Here is a 20,040-nt window from a genome sequence, read left to right as displayed (position 1 = left end):
GAAATGAATGAAAATCAATACTCGCATGAACTGAGCGTCTGTCACCAGCTTGTTGCAATTGTGGACAGCTGATTGGGAGACTCCACACAGATCCCCCACTGAGCCCTGGAAAGAGCCGGAGGCATAAAGTTGAGAGCCTCTGTGACCTTCACAGCCACTGGCGTGGGGTGTCTGCCCACATATCTCAGAGCCAATCGTCTGAAGACGGAGGTCACTGTCTGCCTTGAGAGGTGGAGCCTCCTTTGGCATTGTACCTCAGATATATTGACGTAGTTGCATCGCCACCTGTAAAGCCTGGCAGCAGGATTGTGGCATATTCTGTAGCCCCTAATACCTTGGACTGTCAGCTGGCCCTGCCCTCCTTGTACCTGCGCCTCTCCTCCCACAAGTTGCTCCTCTGGAAGCTGCATTGGGACACCTGGCCTTTTCTCCCTTCTGCCCCTCTCAAACTCCTCAGAGAAGGTGCCACCAGCGGAGACCACAATCCCCATTACCAGGGTAAAGGAAGGCTGTCTGATACCTGGAAGGGTCCCCATGGTCTGAATTCTCCAGAGTCCTTGGAGATGCCAAGGAGTCCTGAAATGATACCTGGAAATGCTAAGAATGAAGCCCTGAACAGAGATGAGACTGCCAAGTACCAATAAGCAACCAGCTGCAAGCTATCTCCAAAACTCCCCACTACTCACTCTGGCAATGCTGCTGACCCTTTTTATCCTGTCTGTGGTTGAGGTTTTTGAAGTTGTCGGCTGGCCACCTGCCCATTTTGCTTGTGCGACAAGCATGAAATCAAATGGGTAACGAAAAGTCAGTGTCAACTATCTTTTTAATGGCCTTAACTGGCCTCTTAATTAATGGTGGGCATGGCTCTGGCACCCGGGCACGCCCACCGACCAAAATCTATGACGTTGGGATGCTCGCCCAATGTCAACGTGCGCTATTTTACGCTCGAGCGGGTCAGGCACATGCCCACCTGCTCAGTGGAAAATTTTGGCCCTGGTATTAGTCTATTAAACCTTTTCTGAACTGTTTCTAACGCATTTACATCTTTCTTAAAGTAAGGAGACCAGTACGGTACACAATACTCCAAATGTCTCACCAATGCCCTGTACAACTGAAGCATAACCTCCCTACTTTTGTATTCAATTTCCCTCACAATAAATGATAACATTATATTATCTTTCCTAATTACCTGCTATACCTTTCGTGATTCATGCGCTAGGACACCCAGATCCCTATGAATCTCAGAGCTCTGCAATCTCTCACCATTTAGATAATAAGCTTCTTTTATATTTTTCCTGCCAAAATGAACAATTTCACATTTTACCACATTATACTCCATTTGCCAGATCTTTGCCCAGTCACTTAAACTATATTTGTCAATTTGTAGCCTCCTTACATCCTCTTCATTTTCCTACCTATATTTGTGTCATCAGCAAATTTAGCAATCATACCTTCAGTCCTTTCATCCAAATCATTTATATAAATTGTAAGAAGTTGAGGACTCAGCACTGATCCCTGTGGCACACCATTCATTACATCCTTCCAATCAGAAAAAGATCAATTTATGGCTACCCTCTGTTTCTTGTTAGCTAGCCAATCTTCTTTCCATGCCAATATGTTACTTCTACCCAATGAGTTTTTGTTTTCTGCAATAGCCTTTGATGTGGCACCTTATCAAATGCCTTCTGGAAATCTAAGTACAGTGCATCCACCGGTTCCCCTTTATCCACGGCACATGTGACTCCTTCAAAGAACTCCAATAAATTGGTTAAACATGATTTCCCTTTCACAAAACCATGTTGACTCTGCCTAATTGCCTTGGATTTTTCTAAGTGCTCTGCTTTAACATCTTTAATAATAGCTTCTAACATATTCCCTATGATAGACGTCAGGCTAACTGGCTTGTATTTTCCGGTTTCTGTCTCCCTCCCTTTTAGAATTAAGGAGTTATATTTCTAATCTAATGGAACCTTCCCTGAATCTAGGGTATTTTGAAAAATTAAAGCCAATGCATCAACTGTTTCACTAACCACTTCTTTCAAGACCTTAAGGTGAAGTCCATCTGGACCTGGGGATTTGTCAGCTCTCAACCACAACAATTTGCTCAATACCACTTCCTTGGTGATTGTGAACCTTCCCCACCCCAATCCCCTCCACCCACCACCACCTCCTGCTATTTAGTTAAAGCTCTCTCTATAGCCCTAGTCACATGATGCTCCAAGACTGGTCCTAGCCCAGTTCAGGTAAAGGCCTTCCCAACATTACAACTCCCTCTTTCCCCAGTACTGGTATCAGTGCCCCATGAATTGAAACCCATTTCTTCCACGCTAATCTTTGAGCCACACTTTCAACTTTCGGCTCTTATTTACTCTGTAGCAGTTTGCTTGTGGCTCAAGTGGCAATCCAGATATTATTACTTTCGTGGTTCTGCTTTTTAGTTTAGCTCATGGATGCTCATGCTCGCTCAGCCGAGCCTCTTTCTTAGTCCTACCTGTGTCATTGGTACCCACATGGACCATGTTAAAGCTGTGCAGAGGAGATTTACCAGAATGGTCTCAGGGCTGAGGAAATTTAGGTATAAGGTTAGACTGGAGAAGCTGGGGTCGTTTTGCTTGAAGCAAATGAGGTTGAAGGGAGATTTGATAGAATTGTACAAGATCGTGACAGGGTTAGAAATGGTGGACAGTGAAAAGCTGTTCCCAATAGCCTTTTTACAAAGACTTGGGAAAAAGGATTTAAGGTTTTGGGCAAGAGATACATGGGGATATGAGGAAGGTTTTTTTATGTAATGAATGTCAATGACCTGAAACTCTCAGTTGACGAGGATGGTGGAAGCAGAGATGATCAATGATATCAAAAGGAAATTGGATGAGTATTTGAGGAAATAGACTTGCAGGAACAGAATGGGAAAATGGGACTGACTGTGTTGCTCCTCGTGAAGCCAGCATGGACTCGATGGGCCAAGTGGTCTCCATCTGAACCATAATGACTCTATGACCTAGGTGCAATGGTATTGGAAATATTTAGAGCAACTAGTCATATAAAAAGGACACAGAACCATCAGAGCTCAGATGATGAGTCCAGTGGTGCACTACAGGCAAGCTGAAGAAGACAGATGTTAGATCCAGAAGCTGAGACTAGGCAGATACACAGTTTCTGCCACTGTTTCTGTAACTTGAAGATAACATTACTGGTTCTACGCCATCCAGACTGTTGTAAGCAGTGTCATTTTTGGTGAAGACTGTGCCCATGGAACTTGGGTTTATTTTGCGCTTGCTGTTGACTAGGGATCATTTGCAGCTGTATTATTTACTGTTCAATCATTCAATTATTTAAGGTTATGAAAATATTCCATGGTTTAAAGAAAAAATGTGACTGAAACCCACAGCCTTTTATATTTGATGATATCAAAGTTCAAACTAGCAGAAAGGATGAATGAAGCAAGCAGGTAACATTAACTGGTGAAAAAAGAGCATACAGACATACGAACAAGGAGCAGGAGTAGTCCATTCAGCCCCTCGAGCCTGCTCCGCCATTTAATAAAATCATGGTTGATCTGATAGCAACCTTAAATCTGCATCCCGGCTATCCCCGATAAACTATCATCCCCTTGCTTACCAAGACTCTATCCGCCTCTGAGGTCTTTAAAGGTTATCAGAACAAAAGGAAACTTCAACAACAGGCAGAAACTAGTTTGATAACTACCAAGCAAGAGTAGCTAGAATCTACTGCACATGTGAAAAAATTCTCTGTCTCTCTCTCTCTTGAGCTTCAGACATTCTTTACCACACAGAAGCAGAGAACAGTACTGAGTAGCTTGATAGGCAGTTGGAGGGGAGGCATAGATCAGTGTGTTCATCTATTACTGCCTGTAAATTGTCTAATGTCATTTGACCTCTAATCCATTATTTAGTCCAACCTTAACTGTCTTGCAAAGGTACTGATCAATGACTGCATCTGGCCAAGTAATCTAACCCTGCCCATAACCTATTTTTGAACATGATGCCATGACATCAAAAATCTTTATCACAGTAAAACTTCCCAAGGCTCATCACAGGAGCGTCACCAAATAAAAGATTTAACACCAAGCCACATTAGAGGATATGAGGACAAATGACCAAAAGCTTGGTCAAAGAGGTCAGTTTGAATGAGTGTCCTAAAGGAGGAAAGCAGGGCCGAGCGGCAGAAAGGTTTAGGGGGGTATTCTGGAGCTTAACTCCTTGGCAGCTAAAGACACGGCTGTCATTGGTGGACTGATTAAAATTGGGATGCTGAAGGGGCAGAAAGTTTGCTGCAGAAAAATTGCTGAGAAAATTTAACACAAAGAGAAACAGTGGATGACATTTTCATCAAGGCCTTTACTATGGTTAATATCACATCTCCAGGCTCCAGTTTCAATAACTCATAGGGTTCCCAAACTCCATTCTCTTTATCGTTGGTCTTTGTCCATACGAATGGCCTCCTGCACTCAGCATCCAACGCTATAGTCTTTTTCTGCTTCCATTTTACATTCTCCTCCTTTCAGCGCACACACTGCCAGGGTTCACAATCTTAACTATAACCATAACTAGTGCAATGATTGAACTGCTACAACTCCATTTTCACCATGCCCTTTGATCAGGCAACGAAAAACTTATTCCTTCAATTTTTCAAAAGCACAATTTCTCCAACATCTAAGATTGTTTATCTTTGAAACCTGCTCTCTTACTCCTTCCTTACCCAGTCCTTCCTTACCTAGCAACATCCTTGGCTTCATAATCCCCTCAACATCTTAACAGGAACTTCCACACCTCCAAAAAGCTTGGTTTTGCCTGATCCTACATATAAATGTTTTGATTGAAACCTCTTGGATGTACACAGCTCTTCTTTAACTTGACGTCGTTCTGCATTATGTGCTTTGGTACATCATCATCCTTCCAACCATCCTCCGAAGCCCAAACATTTAATTATGAAGTATTGTTGCCCTGTTCAGCCAGGTAGAGAGATACAAATTCCTGCTCCAAGGCTAAGTAAAAACAACAGCTGCACAGGCTTGGTGAAGCTGGCTCACTCCAGCCCAAAGTTTACCCTCTATAACAGTGGAGAGATACGGGAATGATGCTCAGCCTGGACAAGGAAATGATTGAAGCAGCTTCATGACTTAGCGTTAGCACTTTAGCCTCACTAATCAGATGGCTGTGGATTCAAGTCCCCTCTCCGATGAACTGTTAAATCCAGGTCCCCTAGCTCTCTCAGGTAGACATAAAAAGTCCCACTATTTTGTTCTTCCTGATGTCAATACCCAATATTTGGCTTTCAATTAGCACCGCCAAACCAGATTATCTGGTTATCACACTGTTGTTTGTGGGATCTTGCTGTATGCAAATTGGCTGTTATGTTTCCTACATTACAGTAGAGACTACACATCAAAGGTACATCATTAGTTACAAAGTGCTTTGGAAAAACTTGCAGTTGTGAAAGTCTTCTGCAGCCAAACCCCACCAAAGCCACCTAGCATAACTGGAGTCAATGGGAATTGGGGAAAACTCTCCACTGATTGGAGTCATACCTAGCACAAAGGAAGATGGTTGTGGTTGTTGGAGGTCAGTCATCTCAGCTCCAGGACATCACTGTAGGAGTTCCTCAGGGTAGTGTCCTCAGCCCAACCATCTTCAGCTGCTTCATCAATTATCTTCCTTCCATCATAAGGTCAGAAGTGGGGATGTTTGATGGTGATTGCACAATGTTCAGCACCATTCGTGACTCCTCATATTGAAGCAGACCATCTCCAAATGCAGCAAAATCTGGACAATAACCAGACTTGGGCTGACAAGTGGCAAGTAACATATGCGCCACAAGTGTCAGACAATGACCATCTCCAACAAGAGAGAATCCAAACAACGCTCCTTGGTGTTCAATGGCATTACCATCCCTGAATCTCCCTCTATCAACATCCTGAGGGTTATCATTGACCTAAACTGAACTGGACCAGCCATATAAATATTGTGGCTACAAGAGCAGGTCAGAGGCTAGAAATCCTGCAGCAAGTAACTCACCTCCTAACTCCCCAAAGCCTTTCCACCATTTGCAAGGCACAAGTCAGGAGTGTGATGGAATACTCCCCACTTGCCTGGATGAGTGCAGCTCCCACAACACTCAAAAAGCTTGACATGTCTAGGACAAAGCAGCCCACTTGATTGGCACCACATCAACAAACATTCACTCCCTCCACCACCGACACACAGTGGCAGCAGTGTGTACCATCTACAAGATGCATTGCAGGAATTCACCAAGGCTCCTTAGACAGCACCTTCCAAACTCATGACCACTACCAACTAGAAGGGCAAGGACGGCAGACAGAAGGGAACGCCCACCACCTGGAAGTTTCCCTCCAAGTCACTCACCATCCTGACTTGGAATTATATCACCATTCCTTCACTGTCGCTGCATCAAAATCCTGGAACTCCAGGGACCACTTGGATGCAGCGGTTCAAGAAGGCAGTTCACCACCACCTTCTCAAGGGCAACTAGGGATGGGCAATAAATGCTGGCCCAGCCAGTGAAGCCCACATCCCGTCAATTAATAAAAAAAAGGACAAAAGGTTGGAAAGCTTCATGAACTGCCTCTTCTTCTTGCTGAGCTCTCTTTTGGGTAGGATTGTCACCTGATGCTGTACTTAATGTGTAGAAGCTGAAATGCAGAGCTGTGTTGATTAAGCAAGTAATTCCTATTCGTTCAAACAAATCACAAGGAACCAAATTCATAGTTGCAAATACCTCAGGTTGCATACTGCTGCCACGGGGAGACCATGGCAAATGATGCCCCTGTAACAAACAAAGAAGATATTCTGGCAGCTGACCTGCTAGGCCTGTTAGATACATCATCTGTGGGTCCAGCACATAGAGGATTGCTAGGGAGGGTTTGTCTGACTGTTTGCTGCTATTCAAAGCCCAAATAAATGCCTGGGTGACCCTGGAATGCTATCATATGGTGCCCACCATATTTCTTTCAGCTTTCTTTGATTGGTGGGCACTGTAGGACATTATCTGCCTCTTAGAAGTGAGAATCAAAGCATCATGAAAATAATAATAATATTTTATTCAAGAAACACATTCCTGCCTGAAGACTGAATTACAGTGTAGTTCACATTGTAAAATGTATTTATAGACTAAGTAATCAGGTTAAGAACATTCATGTAGTAACTAGTCGCTTGGTAGTATAGAACTGAGGCATTGCTGAAAAAATAAGAGACAAGCTGTCAAAGCTTGTGTTCTTGCACTCATCAAGACAGAATCGCAATAATACCAAATCTCAAAGGGAACAACAACTTATACTGCATGAGAAGAGAGTGTTGACTGGTTGGCAAGCAGACTCTGATTGGTAGAGGTGTTACAGTGGAGAATGCACCAGGGAACATTTAACTGCCAAGCTTTTATTTAAATTAAAACCAGACAAGTTGACTCTGATTGATCAAGACATTGCCACTGGGAATGAACCAAGCTTTGTTTAGTTGAAAAGGCACAAATGCATGGACATATTTTATTTGTTTGCAAAGCACAGGGCCCTATGTGTAGCTTCTGGCACACGTAAGTGAGCTACACTGCGAGCTTGATTGATAATCTTAAATTGGTTGTTAATGTAATTCTTAGCACAATTGAGATTGTTTAATATGTGCTGCCCAATTGCAGAATCACATCTAATGTTGGGCACAATGCTCTGAGTCTTGCAAGGATGGGATGGTTGAGTATGTTCCATATATTGCCTGTTGCGAACACTAAATGGACATGCTGTTTGATACGATCCAGCAGTCATAGCGACATGCGGCCTACATACCTAGCATCACACTGGCACTAAAATTCATATACCTCATTACTCATTTGCGTGGTACATAGAATGTCTTTTTGGCTTGACGTCCAATTATTGTTCCCTTTGAGATTTGGTATTCTTGTGATTCTATGCTGCTGAGTGTAAGATGGAAAGCTTCAACAGCATGTCTCTTCTTTTTTCAGCAATAATCATGTAGTAATAAAAATAGACAAACAAATTCAGAAGGTAACAGGAAAGTGGTAGGTGGGTTATTAAAAGAAGGGTGAAATTGAATTAAAATTACAAAGCAATGCGCCATTCCAGGCACTGAAGTACATATGAATTTCATCAGTTAAATACTTCATTGGGGACTCGAACCATGTAAGGAATGGGGTTACACTGGTGCACTACACATACATTACTCATTTCACATGGGAATGCCTTATAAGTAGTCGTGCCCTCTTCATATAGAAGGGACTAGCCATCTTCCTGGTAAAATTCAGTACATGTTTAGAACCAATTTATCAACCCTGAATCAAAATTGAACCCGTGTTGAGTTCCAGCATGTTCAACTTTCAATGGATTGGCCTGGATGTGGTCAAGACCTTGGAGGCTTCATTTAAGAGGAACCGTTAAACGTGATAGAAAAGAAAAGTATATGTCTTCTGAAATGTTTGATCATGAAATGGGAGAGCATTGACTTAGAATCTGTGTTGTAGAAATTCAGAAGGCAGTTACTTAATCATGTGAAATTCCTTGTACCACCATTTTAACAGAGTTGTTAATCTATGTAACTTAAAGGGAGGTTCATTTGACTAGATTAATATATCTGTTTGCTGATACCTCTAAGCTCAGTAGTCCACTGGAGAGTTATCAATAATTGGTGCAAGTGACAATACAGCATTAAAAATAGTTAAAAAAACTTCGGTTAATTAGGTCAGATAGGAAAGGCTTAATGGTCTACTCCACTTAAAATTCAATTAAAGAAGTTAAATTTATCACGTAAGCATTGGTTTGTTTATTGCTGTGCATTACTCACTCAAAGCAGCTCCAGACTGCTGCAGGTTCCTCTTATTAATCGGTGAGGAGTATTTTAAAAATCCACAAATGTAAACAGTTCCACCAAAAAACTTGCACAAAGCTTCAAGAACATATGGTGATCAGAGCACTTATCTGGACCAATATTAAGTACATTAAGTTCTTCTCTAAAGAATACTAAGTGTTTTCTGTACAAGCTAAATATTAAGTTCAATGAAAATGCAACCTGAAGTGATTAGGATGCCTTTTTAAATAATGGGCTGTATCTTCCCTGTTGTGGTACTTGCCGTCGGATTGCCACTCCACTCCTTTTCAATTACATTAGTCTGGAGTTGCACGTTTCTCACCTGGAATTGCGACCTGGGCCTGCTGAGAAACGTGTAGCACAGCAGCTCAAAGAGGCCTTCAGTGCACTGCAGGACTGCTGGGAGAAGTGAAGCACACCCACTTTTTACAGCACTAGCTGCTGTAAACCGATATGTTTAAATATGCCAGCTACTTAGAAAGGAGATAAGTAGGTAAGGGCGTAGGGCGGGTCAGAGCAGAGGCAGTTCAGGGTAGAGGAAAAGTCAGGCAGTCAGATCGGGGGATGAGGTGATGGTCATGGGGCTGAGGTGTTAGTCAGGAGTGGGGGACGTTAATCAAGGAGTGTGGGGGTCGCAGGGGGGTAGTTGGGGGTGAAGGCCAGAGTTGGGAGCATTAATCGGGTGGTTGGTCAGGGGGCAGTCAATCAGGGATGGGGGGTTAGTCAGGTGGTCCAGTGGGTGGTCAGGTATTTAGTACGATCGTTACCCAGGAGTTAGAACTGGCTTTAATCCTTCTAACTTTTCCTGGATAACTATTCTGCTAAGTGAGTCTGAACCATACGATGTCTCTGACTTTAACTTAGAATTTTGGAGGGTTATGGATGCAGGATAATTGCCCAATGGAAGGTGAAACTTTCAGGTAATTCCCACTGGGTTCTTGCATGGGGACTACCGAGGGGTCCCTAGGCACATCTTCCAGGGTATGACCCTCCAGAGAACAGAAGACCTCGGTGAATATCTTGGCACTACAGCACTTTCATGAACTGGCCTGATTGACTGGGATATTTAGCTGTACAAGTGGAGTGATTAGAGTATCTATTTTAAAAAATGAAGTGCTGTGATTGGAGAGTATTTAAGGGGATACTTAAGGAAAATGGAGCAGTTGCCTTACCTACAAATATACTAGTGAGTGATCTGAATACTATCGAACCATTATTAATTAAAATACATACCTAAATACAATTGGGTTTTTGAGTAGCTACCTAACCAATATGGGCCAAGCCCTTCTGGCTCACTAATTTTCCTTTAGAAGGACATCCTTACCTGGTTTGGCCTACTTGTGACTCCAGACCCACAGCAATGTAGTTAACTCTTGACTGCCCCCTGAAGTGACCTAGCAAGCAACTCAGTTGTATCAACTGCTACAAAAAAACTGTAATAAGCATAAAACCAGATGGTCAATCCAGCATTGACCTAAGCATCAGATTCAGACATGTGGAAGTCACGCCCAGCCCTGCCCACCCTACAAAGTCCTCCTCATTTACATCTGGGGGCTTGTGCAAAATTGGGAGAACTGTCCCACAGACTATTCAAGCAACAGTCTGACATAATCATACTCCTCGAATCATACCTTACAGCCAATGTCCCAGGCACCACCATCACCATCCCTGACCCACTGGCAGGGCAGACCCAGCAAAGGTGGCAGCACAGCGGTATACAATTGGGAGGGAGTTGCCCTGGGAGTCCTCAACATTGACTCCAGCCCCCATGAAGTCTCATGGCATCAGAACAAACATGGGCAAGTAAACCTCCTGCTGGTTTAGCAGCCTGTTTGATTGGCACGACATCCACAAACATTCACTCCCTCCACCACCGATGCACAGTAGCAGCAGTGTGTACCGTTTACATGATGCACTGCAGGAATTCACCAAGGCTTCTTAGACAGCGCCTTCCAAACCCACGACCACTACCACCTAGAAGGACAAGGATAGCAGATAGATAGGAACACCACTACTGGAAGATCCCCTCTAAGGCACACACCATCCTGACTTGGAAATATATCACTGTTTCTTCACTGTCATTGGTTCAAAATCCTGGAACTCTCTCCCTAACAGCACTGTGGGTGTACCTATACCACATGGACCGCAGCAGTTTAAGAAGGCAACTCACCACCACCTTCTCAAGGGCAACTAGGGATGGGCAATAAATGCTGGCCCAGCCAGCGAAGCCCACATATCATGAATGAACAAAAAAAAAGTTACCACCTTCTCTCAGCTGATGAATCATTACTCCTCCAAATTGAGTATCACTTTGAAGAAGCATTGACAGTAGCAAGGGCACAGAATGTACTTTGTGTTGTGGGACTTCAATGACTATCACCAAGAGTGGCTCGATAGCACCCACCATTGACTGAGCTGGCTAGGTCCTAAAGACATAACAACCTGAGTGAGCCTGTGGTTGGTAATGAGAGAACTACCAAGAGGGAAAAGCATTCTTAATCCCCCATCATTGAGGGTGGGGGTATTTGTTAGTTGTTTAAATGCTCACCACCTTTCATGACTGGATGTGGCAGGACTGCAGAGCTTAGATCTGATCCATTGGTTGTGGATCACTTGGTTCTGTCTTTACAATGTTGCTCCCATTGTTTAGTATGCAAATAGTCACGTGCTGTAGTTTCACCAGGTTGGCGTCTCATTTTTAGGTATTCCACGAGCATGCTGTTCTGAACTCCTCACTGAACCGGGTTTGATCCCTTGGCTTGATGGTAATGATAGAGTGAGGGATGTGCTGCTGTATGTGGTTACAGATGATGGTGGAATACAATTCTTCTGTTACTGATGACCTGCAGCCCCTCATAGATGCCCAGTTTTGTGCTGCTAGATCTGTTCTGATTTCATCGCATTTAGAACAATGGTAGTGTCACACAACACAATGAAGGGCGTCCTCAAGGTGAAGACAGGATTGCGTGTTCACAAAGACTGCGTGGTGTCACTCATATCAATAGTGACTGTCATGGCAGATGCATCTCTGACAAGTAGAGCAAGATTAAGAATGCATCTTGTAGATAGCACACACTGCTGCCACTGTGTGTCGGTGGTGGAGGGATTGATTGATTAGGGTGGTGGATAGGATGCTGGTCAAACGGGGTGCTTTGTCCTGGATGATGCTGAGCTTCTTGAATGTTGTTGGAGCCACAATCAGCTAGGCAAGTGGAGAGTATTCCATGGCACTCCTGACTTGTGCCTTGTAGATGGTGGACAGGCTTTGGGGAGCCAGGAAGTGAGTTACTGTTTGAAGAATTCCTAGCCTCTGACCTGCTCTTGGAGTCACAATATTTATATGGCTAGTCCAATTCAGTTTCTGGTCAATGGTAACCCCCAGGATGTTGATAGTGGGGATTCAGTGAGGGTAATACTACTGAATGTCAAGGGAGATGGTTAGATACCCTCTTGTTCGAGATGGTCATTGGCATCTGTGTGGTATGAATGTTGAGTGTAATTCTCATAAGCTTCTGTAAATATGTTGACAATTCTCCGGAACATTCATAAAACCAAAGTCCTCCATCAGCAAGCAAGCTCCAAATGTACATGGCCCATCATCATTGATTAGGATTCATGATGAGTGCCTGGAAAATATAGAACCCTTCCAGTACCTTGGAAGGTATCTTTCACATTGACGAAGAAATTCAGCATCACCCGAAATCTGCTGGTGCAGCCTTCCTGAGGAAGCGAGTGTTTGAAGATTGCAACATCCCCAAAACTGAAAGCAAGCTCATGGTCTAACATGCGGCTGTGATCCCTTCCTTACCTACGGAGCTGAAATATGGACAAGGTACATACCACCAACGCTGCCTATAGAAGATCTTACACATTAAGTGGGAGGACAGGCACACCAACATCAGTGTCCTCTCACAAGCAAACACCACAAGCATTGAGGCTATGATCAGCCACCATCAGCTTCGCTGGGTTGGACATATGGTTCAATGTCAGATACCAAGCTCCTAAAGCAGGTTGTCTTCTCCCAGCTCAGTCATAGCAGATCACCAGAGGAGGACAGAAGAAGCACTTCAAGGATGTACTAAAAGCCAACATGAAAAAATGCAACATTGACATCAACTCCTGGGAGACCATCGCTCTGGATTGAACCAGGTGGCAGCAGAATCTGTGGGAAGGATCCCAGAATTTTGAGATCCAATGACGACAAAATGGAGAGGCAAAGTGAAAGCAGTGAGAAGAACGTGCCGTGACTTACACTGACAATGCACGACAGACATCCTACATGACAACAAATGCCCTATGTGCCATAAAGTCTGTAGATCCTGAATCGGCCTCCTCAGCCATCTTTGAACTCATGGAAGACAATCACCCTTGCTAGCAAGGGATAGTCATTAATAATTTAGCGAGAATGTTACTTGTCCCTTATCATCCCAAGGCTGAATGGTGTCCAGGTCTTGCTACATATGAATACGGACTGCTTCAGTATCTGAGGGGCAGAATTTTGTCCTTGATGGGCGGGTGGGCACCACTGACTCAGCGACGGGCAGGCAGCCGATTGCCGCCACCAAAACAGGCCCCGTCATCATTTTGAGTGGGTGGGCCAATTAAGGCCTGCCCAGCAGGCCGCCTGACGGGAAGCGCTACGCACTTCCTGTGCGGGCGGGAAGGGGGGGATTCCCCAATTGCCAGAATGCGAAAGAGCGCACATCTCCCTGAGACTAAGTGCTGCCTCAGGGAGATCGCTGAAAATTTTTCAAAGTTTAAAAGTAGAAAAGTTAAAAAAAATTAACATGTCCCCCTCATGTGACAATGTCACACGAGATGGGACATGTTAATAAATATCACAGAAACTTTATTAAAGTTTTTTAAAACTGACATGAAACCTCATCCCACCTGTGGATGAGGTTTCATGTTCTTTCAGAAGCCCACTGGGGCTCCTGGCCTGCCCACCGACCTTAAGGTTGGAGGGTCAGGGTCTTTAATTGATTTAACTACCCTATCAATGGCTTCAATTGGCCATTGACAGGTCGGCGGGTGGACAGCTGATCACACAGTCCCCCTGACTTCCTGAATATTTAAATGGGGTGGGATGACGTCGGGGGCTCCCCCCAACGTCATCCCGAGTCATTTTCGGGGTCGGCGAGATGGCCCCGCCCCCAACTCACCCACGGAAAAATTCTGCCCAAGGAGTTGCGAATGGTACTGAACATTGTACAATCATCAGCGATCATCCCCATTTCTGACCTTATGATGGAGGGATGTATATTTATATGTATATTTATGTATACTTATGTTTATTTATATAAATTTAAGACTTATAAATCTTATGTACATATTGAGTCATGGACTTTCATCCTATTTATGAGAAAAAAAAACAAATCCTGACATTTGAACTCAGCTGCAAAGCAGGATATTAGCATTAATGTACCTACACCACATGGACTGCAGAGGTTTAACAAGGTGGCTCACCACCACCTCCTCAAGGATAATTAAGAATGGGTAGTAAATGCTGGTCATGCCAGCGATACCAACATTCTGTGAATTAATAAGGGTTTAGAGTTCTTACCAATGTAAATTATTCTAATTATAGCCCCTACCATAACATAATAAATAATTAGAGTGTCAACTTATAAAGTATCGAATAAAAAGAGAATCTAGCTAAAATATACTTATGTGGAAGGTTCTGTAATTATTATTTAGGAGGAAATGTCCCACAGTTGGTAAGAGTAATTTGCATTAGGCTGCATTAAGCCAAGAATGGATACATGCTACAGCATTTCTGTATTTTTATTTGAGGGCAATCTAACTCTCATACACAGGCTTCAGGCTATGTACAGTTGCTTGTTACTGCAGTATTTTCTGCAGCTCATTCCAGTGTTTTACAGAGATGGTTCTGTTATGAATGAATGAATGACTAGTCAAGGACCAACAATGAAAGGAAAGTACTGTAAAATAAAAATTCTCAGATACACGGCAGCTACAAGCTACAAATTAAATAGGTCACCGTGTAAAAGGATTTATACAGCACTCAAAATCTCTGAGAAATGCTTGAAAGCGCTTTGCACAAATTAGCTTTTTGAATTATCGTCAATTTGTGATGTCAGCAAACAGTCAGCTAAAATATGCACAGCAAGATCCCACAAGCACCCCCAAAGTGAATGAATCCTTTTCGTTTCTTGAGGCATGTTAAAAAGTGACACTAGAAGAACTCTCAGCTCTCCATTCGAGTTGCGCCATGGTTTAATGTCTCAGTTTTAAGGTCGCTTTCTAAATATCGCAGTGAGAGGATTACAGCAGGAGGCATTTAAAAAGTGTTTTAAGGCCGTCCTTTTTCTTTTCAGGTGCGAGAAAAGTTTTTGGCAGGTTTTCAAGCCATGAAGAAAGCCAACAAGATGGAAGCTTGGGAAAATAAGCTGGTAAATGGGTACAGTCCCAGTCTTACCTTGGGGAGGGTAAAATAAGTCCCAAATTTTTGTAGAATATCGTGCCAAGTACAAAAACAGCAGAATCGTCCAATTCTGAAAAGAAAAACAAATTATACAAATTATACAAATCATACAACACAGAAGGAGGCCATTCGGCCCATCAAGCCTGTGCTGACTCTTTGAAAGAACTATCTAATTAGTCCCATTCCCTGCTTTTTATCCCAAAGTCTTGCAAATGTTTCCCATTTGAGCAGTTATCCATCTCCCTTTGGAATATATTTTTAAAGTTCACTGGGATCATTACATACTATTTCATATCAGAGAGGGGGTGAATTTCTGCCAATCTGCTGTACTTTTCTTAGAATATGGGCGGCAGAAATGCTGCAAAAATAACACAAACACCATATACAATTGAGAGAATGCTGGTGGAAATTCACCTCCCCCCTCAAAATATTTGACTAAACAAAGATCGCCTTTCCTTATTAGGTGTGCTACTCCTTATGAGAACATGCAAAGCAACCATAAATATTTCACCTGGTGACGCGGGTATGAATATGTTTTTTGGAATAATAATTTTGTCTTCGGAGTTCCGTGCCCAGTCGACCATTCCCTTTCTTCCTTTCATAGGGAAGTTGATATCGGTCAGAACAGATGCTGCAGGCAGCTTGTGAATGCTGGCCACTAATAAGAAACCACAAATAGATTTGATTCGCGGCAAATTATAATCGAGCTCACAGACAAAATTTTGAGCCAAATTGGCTGACCGTAATCGCTCAGTCTCGACATATTCTTTTCAGGCTTTTTGAATATTTACCTGATCATTATCAAATAATTACTTACATTGTCATTGGTCAACTAGGCAGGATGATGGGTTGTCATAATGATGTGAGTAACTGTTAGTGAATTGGCGGCCCTGCCTTCACCTGCGAGGTCCTAAGGATTTTGATAGGGATGATAGGAGAGGAGGTCTTGTGGTGCAGTGGTGTCATCCCTACCTCTGAGCCAGGAGCTCTGGGTTCAAGTGTCATTTCAGGACTTGATGACCATGGAAGGCATGGTTGTAATATGGCCAATCAGGTTGACGACCAGCATGTAAATCCTTCCAATATGGCAGGTGGTAAGAGTGGGAGAGTTTCCTGGTCAGCTAGACTGCAGACAGCAACCACTATAGTACTTTGCCAAGCATGATTATGGACCAATCCACTGGAAGTCCATGGTTGCCAATACCCTCTTAGGGGATGGTACCTTAAGCAGGAGGAGATAAGGAATACCTGCTGAGTTTTTCCAGCATTTTTTGTTTTTGTTTTGGATTTCCAGCATCCACAGTACTTTGCCTTTATCTGTGTGTAGGAGATAAGGAGTAACTGTTTCCAGTTTCAGAAGGGTCTGTATGAGAGGACACAAATTTAAGGTAGTTGACACACCAATTTCTACCCTTCTCAGTCTTAGGTTTTCTTTCTGTGTTCTTTCTTGTGTCCAATACTACTTAATCTGCTGGAACTCTATATAAAGAGGGTGAAATTCCGCTGTGAATCAAATCTTGAAATTTCCCTGTGATTCCTCACCCATTAATAACATCTTATTCAGTTCAAATCTGCAAATGTCCACAATTTCATTTGCAGCTCTTTTGCAACAAAAATAAATAGGCATTATAGAAACCTTTAGTGGAAAGAGCATATTGGACCCTGAGAATTTATGCATTGTAATTGTTGATTCATTGATGTTAAACCCTGTACGACTAGGATTTCCACAGCATGAGCGGGTTTCACAAGAAACACAAAGACTCAGTTATAATGTTTGAGCTTAGAGCATCAGCTAAACTGAGAATCCAAAGCTCTGCTTTTTACCAAAGAATTAATCAGTCAGAAGAGTCTTTGTAACTGGGTCAGGAGCAGGGAAAACCCTTGAGAATATGCACCTGACTAGCAAATGTAATGTCCAGCACCTGGTCAGATAAGAAATGCTGCAGCAATAAATTAGTAAAAGGGTGGTAAAAGGAAGAATGGGGCCATTTAGGAACCAAAAAGGGGATTTATGCACGGAGGCAGGGGTCATTGCTGAAGTACTAAATGATTATTTTGCATCTGTCTTTTCCAAGGAAGAAGATGCTGCCCACGTCATGGTGAAAGAGGAGATAGTTCAGACACTCGATAGGTTTAAAGTTGATAAGGATGAAATATTGCATAGGTTGGCTATACTTAAAGTTGATAAAGCACTGGGACCTGATGAGATCCAAGGATACTGAGGGAAGTGAGAGTGGAAACTGCAGCCATAACTTTCCAATCTCCCTTACACTCAGGGTGGTATGAGAGGACTGGAGAATTTCAAATTCTTGTTCATAAAAGGGTGTAAGGATAAGTGCAGTAACTACAGGATAGTCAGCTTAACATGTGTGGAGGGGAAGCTTTTATAAAGGATAATTTGTGGCAAAATTAATAGTCACCTGGGCAAATGCAGGTTAACTAAGGATTTGTTAAGGGCAAATCATGTTTAACTAACTTGCTGGAGTTTTTTGATGACGTAACAGAAAAAGTTGATGAGGGTAATGCTGTTGATGCGGTGTACATGGAATTTCAAAAGGCACTTAATAAAGTGCCACACAAGGCTTGTGAGTAAAGTTATAGCTCATGGAAGAAAAGGGACAGTAGTAACATGGATATGGAATTGACTGAATGGTAGGAAACAGACTGTAGTGCTGAACGGTTGTCTTTCAGACTGGAGAAAGGTTTATGGTTAGTGTTAGGAACCCTGCTCTTCCTCATATATATAAATGATCAAGGACTTGGTGTACAGGACACAATTTCAAAATTTGTGGACGACACAAACTTGGATATATTAGAGGAACATTGGAACATAGAACTTAGGAGCAGGAGTAGGGCATTCAGCATTTTGAGCCTGTTCCGCCATTGATAAAATCATAGCTGATTTGATTGTGGTATCAACACCACTTTCCTGTCTGGCCCCCGTAACCTTTGACTCTCGTCTGTGAAAAATCTATCTAACTCAGCCTTGAATATATTCAATGACCCAGCCTCTGCTGTTTTTTGGGGAAGAGAATTCCACAGACTATCAAACCTGACAGAAAAAAATTCTTCTCATCTCCATCTTAAAAGGGCGATCCTTTATTCTGAAACGGTGTCCCCTGGCTCTAGTCTCCCCCACAAGCGGAAATATCCTCCCAGTATCCACCCTATCAAGTCCCCTCCGGATCTTATATGTTTCAATAAGATGACCTTTCATTCTTCCAAATTCCAGTCAGTATAGGTCCAGCCTATTCAACCTTTCTTCATAAGGTAAGCCCCTCATTCCAGGAATGAGCCAAGTGAAGAAATTCTTACTATCTGTTTTTATATTACTAGCTAGCTTTATCTCATGCTCTTCTTTCTCCCTCTGTGTTTTTTTTAGTCATTCTTTGTTGGTTCTTAAAATCTAACCAAGCTTCTGGGCTACCATTAATCTTTGTAGATTTGTACAGTGTTTCTTTCAATTTGATATTATCCTTAACTTTCTTATTTAGCCACAAATGATGGATCCTTCTCAAAGAGTCTTTCTTTCTCACTGAGATAAATCTTTGCTGAGAGTCTTTAAATATCTCCTTAAAAGTCTGTCACTGCATCTCTACTGCCCTGCCTTTTAACCGAGTTTCACAGTTCACTTTAGCTTGCTCTGCCTTCATAACCTTATAATTATCTTTATTCAGCTTTAAAACACGAGTCTTAGAAGCACATTAGAAAGGGTGCAGAAAAGATTCACAAGAATGATTCCAGGGATGAGGAACTACAGCAATGAAGATAGAATGGAAAAGTTGGGGTTGTTCTCCTTAGAGAAGAGAAGGGGAAATTTGATAGAGGTATTCAAAATCATGAGGTGTCTGGACAGGGTAGTTAGGGAAAAACTGTTTCCATTGGTGGAAGGATTAGGAGTCAGAGGATGCTGATTTAAGGTCATTGGCAAAAGAAGCAATGGAGGCATGAGGAGAAACTTTGTCATGCAGCGGGTAGTTAGGACAAGGAAGGCACTGCCTGAGAGTGTGGTGGAGGCAGGTTCAATCAAAGCATTCAAAGGATTTGGATCATTATCTGATAAGGAAGAATGAACAGGACTGCCAGAAAAAGGCGGTGCAGTAGCACTAGGTGAATTGGTCCTACAGGGAGTTGGCACAGGCATGATGGGCTGAATGGCCTCCTTCTGTGCTATAACCATTCTTTGATTCTATGAAATTAGTGAAACTGGTAGCAGGCCAATGGAGAGATTTTGGCCTAAAAGTTGGTTCTGCCAGCTTGCTGGCATGAACTGTGTGTGGGCCACGATCACTGAACCTGAAAAGTTAGGCTTGAGCTACACCTAATAATGGGCCTTTGAGCTCACTTACATGAGAGTGGTGAGCAGTAGGTACATGCTAGCAGCTTGGCGGTGAATTGGCACTGAATTTAGGGCTCCCTCAGGTAGGTCCTGGGAGGGGGCATGGGCATCAGAAGGTGGTGGGGAAGGAGTGATCGAGATGGTGAGGGGTGATGGTGAGAGGCAGAGTTGATCTGAAATGGGGCCAGCAGGAGCCATTAACTGCCCTTGGCATCCTGTTCTTCCCAACTTCACATTTGGATAAATAGTTCTTTTAACAGACTTAGCCTTTTGGTGGAGCCTCCAGTGGTAGAGCCTTCAAGAGCACATGGAAACCATGTTTTCCTGAAACCAGCTGGATCAAATACATTTTTGAGGCATAGGCTTAGGTCACGTCCTTTGCTGCCTCTACCAATATGGAAGGGACT

The 20,040-nt window shown here is 43.0% G+C and overlaps 1 protein-coding gene across 1 annotated transcript in view; it reads right to left on the bottom strand.

The window, feature by feature from the left end:
* The window catches only part of adgrb3 (adhesion G protein-coupled receptor B3), a 1,012,398-nt gene that overhangs the window by 324,243 nt on the left and 668,115 nt on the right, over positions 1-20,040 (bottom strand). The window contains exons 13-14 of the mRNA XM_041188763.1: positions 15,806-15,952; positions 15,289-15,364 (exon numbers count right to left, since the gene is read on the bottom strand). Of these exons, the coding sequence (XP_041044697.1) occupies positions 15,289-15,364; positions 15,806-15,952 (223 nt within the window). The remainder of the gene's footprint in view (positions 1-15,288; positions 15,365-15,805; positions 15,953-20,040) is intronic.

This window comes from Carcharodon carcharias, chromosome 5 (assembly GCF_017639515.1).
Source record: "Carcharodon carcharias isolate sCarCar2 chromosome 5, sCarCar2.pri, whole genome shotgun sequence".
Classification (NCBI taxonomy): domain Eukaryota; kingdom Metazoa; phylum Chordata; class Chondrichthyes; order Lamniformes; family Lamnidae; genus Carcharodon; species Carcharodon carcharias.
Note: the sequence above shows the minus strand (reverse complement) of the source record. Positions and strands in the feature narration are given on the sequence as shown.